Here is a 7225-nt window from a genome sequence, read left to right on the forward strand (position 1 = left end):
CGTAACTTGACTCCGACGACCGGAAGCTTTAAATTCTCTGTTCTTAATTGTCGGTATAATTTCCATTACTGCATTGAATAATTGTATTTGTAAATCTGCGAATTTATAGTGATTGCCCACCGAAAGCACTATTACATGCGGGCCTTGGAGTAGGAATCGCCACAGGTTCCGAATCAAGTAAAACATTGGTTTTTGCGTTGTGTCTTTTTACTTTTCTGCTATGTATTTTCTTAAAGTTTTATGAAACGAAGGAAATATCCATGAACGCTATTCACCTCCCTCTAGCCCTTTCGATCATGCACAATAAAATCAGTATTCTAAGAAATGATATTATCCCTGCACCAATCAAAATCATGTTCTTTTTGTTCTCAGGCACGATCACATTCTCCCAGCACGTCCTTCACTGACGTAGATGGTGAATTAGCCGCCCTCTTCAACAGTAATGTCGTTAGGGATTAAAGTGATCGCTTCCCCAACAGTGATGAAGTTGTCGGTGTCATCTTGGGCCATCCTCACCGACTTCGATTGACTTATCAGCACCACCACTTTGAATCCAATGACGATCAAACATAGAAGGAAGAAGGCAAGAAGAAGAACAACACCCTACGCCATTGAAGCACTGATGCAATCAAAGAAGTACGATAGCATCTATATAGATCAACAATAAAAGCGTATATAAGTGTGAACACAATTTTATTTGATGATTTGCTAAGTTTGCTTGTTATTTTACTGATTTTCTAAGTTTTCCATTTATATTTTATTAGAGAAGAAATTAACTTGGTTAGTAGATAGGTATTTCCCTCAAAGAACAACCTCAAGACTAGGCCTGGGTTGGTATGAAAAAATCGGTATTCTAAGAAATGATCATCAATAAAAGCGTCTATAAGTGTGAACACACTTTTATTTGATGATTTGCTAAGTTTGCTTGTTATTTTGTTGATTTTCTAAATTTTCCATTTATATTTTATTAGAGAAGAAATTAACTTGGTTAATGGATAGGTATTTTCCTCGAAGAATAACCTCAAGACTAGGCTTGGGTCAGTATGAAAAAATCGGTATTCTAAGAAATGATATTGATACCAAATGACATTTCGGTATACTGAAATTTTGGTTTACTAATATTTTGATATTCCAAAATTTCGGTATACTAAAATTTTTGTATACCAAAATGTCAATACGGTATTAATAAAATACCGTCTATATATATATATATATATGACATAACCTTTAGCGAGTGAGATGCTGCGGATGACGTTGAACCCTGAAGGGTACTGCATATACTAATTGAAATTTTAATATAATGGATATGTAATTTAATATCATATCAAAGAGTCGATATACCGAAAAGTCGATTTACCAAAAATTTGGTATACCGAAAAAATGATATAGGTATATATATAGCTATATATATGGGGGGATTATAGTTTTATATGCAATTAGACATTTACAAACTAGGGGATATGATGCGAGATACTTTTTGTCAAATAGGAATCACACCCATGCTAAATAAGACGATTATCTAAATTGACATATTTTTAAGTATTTTTTTTTTAAATCATACCTTTAAATTAATATTATTTTCATTTTTAAAGAATTTTATTTGGGTAATGAATTGACATAAACAATTTAAAATTTAATCTTTTTTTTATAATGTAGGTGTCTAAATTTTACTCGATTAATTACAAAGGTAGTTGATCTTTTTCCTAATTTATATATCGGATAAATCCAAAACATAGCTTATGCATACTTAGAGACCGAGCTCCAAAAAATTCATCCCTATTGAGATTTAAAAATCTTAATCTTCTTATTTGTTTCCCTAAATACTTTACCACTACACTGCACGCATTTGTAGGCTTCAATGTTATTTTATATCTCCAGTATGATATTATATTTTTATTTTGTTAAATATGTCATTTTCATCTATTCAATTATTATAGCTCTGACTATAAATACGGACATAATTTTGAATTTTAAAAATAATGATTAAATAAAATTATTTTAGCTACTCTATGAGATTAATTGTTATCTATTTCTCTAGCTAACCCATGTGTTGCCTTTTCGTGTATCTACATGATACACCTAATTAATCTTTACTTCTTTTGTATTGGCCTAGGTATGAATTAACGGGGGCTGGGAGCGACCGAATAGTTCTTTTTTTATTTTTATACCACATGATACACCTAATTAATCACCACCCTTTCCTCTCTAATCACATTATCATTATAAGCATTTGAACATTAATTATTAGTTTGCTAGTAGATCATGAAATTATTATTCTTTTTTGGAGTAAAAAATACGAATGATCAAATACCCCGTAAGATATTTTGTATAGCTGAAATTAATATTAAAATTATTAAAATAATCACTTAACTAGGGGCAAGTAAGCCGCCGTGGTAAGGTACGGAGGTGGAGTTTAGTCACACCTCCCCCGTTATAAAATTATTCACAGTGAACTTGTAAGCATTCGTCATGTTCATTAGTCTATAGCCCAGCCACTGCACCCTTCCACTCTTTGTTGCGCTCGGTGCATAATTTTGGTATTCGCCGTAGTAGAGCGTGCTCAATGCGAAACTATCATTCCATGTCATCCACCCTACTGCCTCCACCATCCTCTCGACGTACACTACATGTACACCGTCCTCGAGAACCCCTTCCATGGGTGCCCCAGGAAGGTCTTCACTGAGTAGTTCGTCGTAACCAGCTCCGACGCCACCCCGATTGTGCAATTGTGGCTGGAGAAGCCGGTGCTCCCATTGTAGAGAGTGCGACCCTGTGTCGTCACCACTTTCATTGCCCCTCGAGCAGTAAACATGCGTAGATGTGGCAATTCTGGAACATGGGGAGGCATCGCCGAAGATGAAGTCAACGGTGTCGTATACCTCGTAGTCGCAATAGAATTGGTGGTTTGAGTGCACGTAGAGTGTGTCCTGGTACCCGAGTAACTTGCAATGGTAGAAGATGGAGAGGTCGGCGTTGTTCCTCATCGCCATAGCCTGCTTCTTCATGGCCCTGCCGTGTTCTCGAAGGTCATGTCTCAGGTGATGAACTAATCCCCATACACCGCTGCACCATATGTAAATTTACATGACACAAATTGAAGGCAACAACTTGGTGGATACATTACTCACCGAATGTCGCAGTGTCATAGGTTTCCAAGCCGTCGAGGAAGTTGCGGTTGGATGTGACCACAGTCCGGTCTATTCCTACACCAATCAAAATCAGGTTCTTTTTAAAAGAGATATAACAGAATTATCCAAATTGACCGGATCAAATTACCAAATCAAATCATATTAGTATTTGGATTATTCTAATAATTCTGTTATAATTATTCTCAGAATTATTCTTAGAATAATTCTGTTATTTATTAATTAGTTATTTGACAAGTACTTTTGATGAGTCTTTATTCCCTTTTTCGGTAGCTTCTTCAATCTCTCCTCCAGATACAAGTGGCACCTTCTTAATGCCACCTAATATTATCAGAAGTGATGGAATTCTAGGTCCTGCTCCGGAGCTCTCTAATAACTCTCCTATACCATCAAAATCACCTCCGGTTGCTGCTCCAATCTTAGAAGTCTCGCCGATCGAAGATAATATGCTCTCTGGTTCCTCGGATAATGCAAGTCCGTCATCTACATCACCATGTCAGCCTGCTTCCTCGTCGTCATCAACAAGTGATTCAGATGATAATGCTCCTCGTCGCATGCTTCCCATTAGTGATATTTATGAGCGTTGCCCACCAAATGCAACTCGATATCCCCTTCCACGAGCTCTAGTGGTTTCTTCCAAATCTATTGAACCAACCTGTTTTACACAAGCAAACAAGGATCCAAACTGGCGTAGTGCAATGGCTATAGAATTTGATGCACTTCTTCGCAATGGAACATGGACTCTAGTTCCGCGCACTCCCTCAATGAATGTTGTGGGCTCTAAATGGATATTTCGTCTTAAGCATCGAGCTGATGGTTCTCTTGAAAGATACAAAGCTCGACTTGTAGCTAAAGGATTTAGTCAACAGCCAGGTATTGACTTTAATGACACTTTCAGCCCAGTCATCAAAATTACATCTGTCAGACTATTATTATCAATAGATGTTAGTTCTAATTGGCTTGTACGACAATTGGATATTTCAAATGCATTTCTCCATGGTCATCTTGAGGAAACTATATTTATGGAGCAACCACCTGGTTTCATTCATCCACAATTTCCATCTCATGTTTGTCAACTCAAGAAATCCTTATATGGTCTTCGACAAGCTCCTCGTGCATGGTTTCATCGACTATCTAATTGGTTACAAGCTCAAGGATTTTCTGGATCAAAGACTGACTCGTCTCTATTTCACAAATATAATGATGAAAATATGATATTTTTTCTTATTTATGTGGATGACATTCTGATAACCAGCAATGATCACAAGGGTATCACAACTTTATTAAGTCTTCTCAATCAAGAATTTCCTACTAGAGATTTGGGTATTGCTCGTTTTTTTCTTGGTATTGAGCTTATTCCACATGAGGATGACTATCTTCTCTTTCAGAGCAAATACATTACTGGACTTCTTCAAAAAGTCAAAATGGATGGAGCACGTCCGGTCTCTACGCCAATTGCTATAAACAACTCTCCAACTTCATCCTCTCCTGCTCTATCTGATCCACAAATTTATCGAAGTATTGTTAGGGCCTTACAATATGTCACTATCACACTTCCTGATATTACTTTTGCGGTAAATCGTGCTTGTCAATTCATGCATGCTCCAACAGAACAAAATTGGGATAATGTAAAAAGAATACTTCGCTATCTCAAAGGCACTATTCTACATGGTCTTCTTTTATATCGCCAATCATCTCGAGATTTACATGCATATAGTGATGCGGATTGGGCAAGTTCTCCTGAAGATAGACGCTCTACTAGTGGATATGCAATATTTCTTAGACGAAATCTTATCTCATGGAATTCGAAAAAGCAACCTACGGTATCTCGTTCAAGCACTGAGGCAGAATATAAAGCTATAGCAAATACAACGTCAGAAATTATTTGGCTTCAATCACTTCTCTCTGAACTTCATCTTGCATCAAATATTGCACCAAAAATTTGGTGCGACAATATTGGAGCAACATATCTTACAGCAAATCCAATCTTTCATGCTCGTACAAAACATGTGGAAATTTATTTTCATTTTGTTCGTGAACGTGTGGCAACTCAGCAGTTATCCGTCTCTTATATTTCTGCTGAAGATCAAATCGCTGACATCTTTACTAAGCCACTATCCAGACAACGTTTCAACAAATTAGCAAGCAAACTCAACGTCAGAGATCTCCCGCTGAGTTTGTCGGGGGGTAAAAGAGATATAACAGAATTATCCAAATTGACTGGATCAAATTACCAAATCAAATCATATTAGTATTTGGATTATTCTAATAATTCTGTTATAATTATTCTCAGAATTATTCTTAGAATAATTCTGTTATTTATTAATTAGTTATTTGACCAAGTACTTTTGAACATTATATATTGTATTGTCCTTAGGGCAAATATCAATGAACAATAGATTTTATTATTCTCATCTTATTCCTTCCTCTCTCCCTATTCTTCTTCTTACACTTTTTGTTGTCGAACACGATCACATTCTCTCGGTACGCCCTTCACTAACGCAGATGGTGAAGTAGCTACCCTCTTTAACAGTAGTGTCGTTAGGGACGAAAGTGATCGATTCCCAAACAGTGCTGAAGTTGCTACCGTCTTAGGCCACCCTCACCGACTTCGACTGACTTATCGGCACCACCACGTTGAGTCGAATGACGATCAAACACAGAAGGAAGAAGGCAAGAAGGCAAGAAGGCAAGAAGAAGAAGAGGTCCCCATGCCATTGAAGAACTGGTGCAATCAAAGAAGTACGATAGCATCTATAAAGATCAACAATAAAAGCGTCCATAAGTGTGAACAGTTTTATTAGATGATTTGCTAAGTTTGTTAGTTATTTTATTGGATAAGAAATTAACTTGTTTAGTAGATAGGTATTTCCCTCGAAGAACAACCTCAAGACTAGGTCTGGGTCGGTACGAGAAAATCGATATTCTAATAAATGATATTGATTCCTTACATTTCAGTATACTTAAATTTCGGTATACTAACATTTCGGTACGGTATTGGTAAAATACCGACATACCGAAGTTATATATATATATATATATATATATATATATATATATATATATATATATATATATATATATATATATATATATATATATATATATATATATATATACTAGTGTTCTCAAAGGTCATGTCATGGGTGATCAACCAATCTCGATACACTGCTGCATAATACATAAATTTACATAACACAAATTGAAGGCAATGACTTGGTGGATGCTTTGCTCACCGAATGTCGTAGGTTTCCCAGCCATCGAGGAAGTTGTGGTTGGATGTGATCACGGTCCAGTCTGTTTCTGCACTAATCAAAATTAGGTTTTTTATTGTTCTCGGGCATGATCACATTCTCCCGATACGCACTTCACTGACATAGATGGCGAAGTAGCCACCCTCTTCAATAGTAGTGTCGTTTGGGACGAAAGTGATCGCTTTACCAACAGTGCTGAAATTGTAGGTGTCGTCTTGGGCCACCCTTGCCGACTTTGATTGACTTATCGACACTACCACGTCTAGTCCAACAGCGATCAAATATAGAAGGAAGAAGACAAGAAGAAGAAGAGCAACCCATGCCATTGAAGCACTGGCGCAATCCAAGAAATATGATAGCATATATATAAATCAAAAATAAAAGCGTCTATGAGTGTGAACATACTTTTATTTGATGATTTGCTAAATTTGCTAGTTATTTTGCTAAGTTTTCCATTTATATTTTATTGGAGAAAAATTAACTTGGTTATAAGATAGATACTTCCCTTGAAGACTAGGACAGGGTCGATACAATAAAATCAGTATTTTAAGAAATGATTTTGATACTATACTGACATTTCGATATATCAAAATTTTGGTATACTGAAATTTCAATATACCGAAATGTCGGTATATATATATATATACCGAACTATCTGTACGGTATCAAGATCCTTTTCTAGAATACCGATTTTTTCGTACCAATCCAGGCCTAGTCTTGAGGTTGTTCTTCGAGGGAAATACCTATCTACTAACTGAAGTTAATTTACTAAGTTTACTAGTTATTTTGCTAATTTACTAAGTTTTCCATTTACATTTTATTGGA

The 7225-nt window shown here is 36.1% G+C and overlaps 1 protein-coding gene across 1 annotated transcript; it reads right to left on the reverse strand.

Moving 5' to 3' along the window:
- Nucleotides 1-420: 420 nt before the first annotated feature.
- LOC121978548 (pectinesterase-like) lies at nt 421-6726 on the reverse strand. Its single transcript, XM_042530877.1, has 3 exons — nt 6497-6726; nt 2424-3063; nt 421-603 (listed from the first exon to the last, which is right to left on the reverse strand). Exons 1-3 carry the CDS (start codon nt 6724-6726, stop codon nt 421-423), a joined length of 1053 nt encoding a protein of 350 aa, XP_042386811.1.
- Between the last annotated feature and the right edge of the window lie 499 nt (nt 6727-7225).

The sequence above is a fragment of the Zingiber officinale genome, chromosome 4B (genome assembly GCF_018446385.1).
Source record: "Zingiber officinale cultivar Zhangliang chromosome 4B, Zo_v1.1, whole genome shotgun sequence".
NCBI classification, from domain to species: Eukaryota; Viridiplantae; Streptophyta; class Magnoliopsida; order Zingiberales; family Zingiberaceae; genus Zingiber; species Zingiber officinale.

Coding starts and splice junctions, on each gene's coding strand:
- LOC121978548 (XM_042530877.1), bottom strand. CDS start 6,726: ATGGCATGGGTTGCTCTTCTTCTTCTTGTCTTCTTCCTTCTATATTTG. Junction 3,064..6,496: donor GAAGTGCGTATCGGGAGAAT/GTGATCATGCCC, acceptor CATATGGTGCAG/CGGTGTATGGGGATTAGTTC. Junction 604..2,423: donor ATAATTTTATAACGGGGGAG/GTGTGACTAAAC, acceptor TCAATGGCGTAG/GGTGTTGTTCTTCTTCTTGC.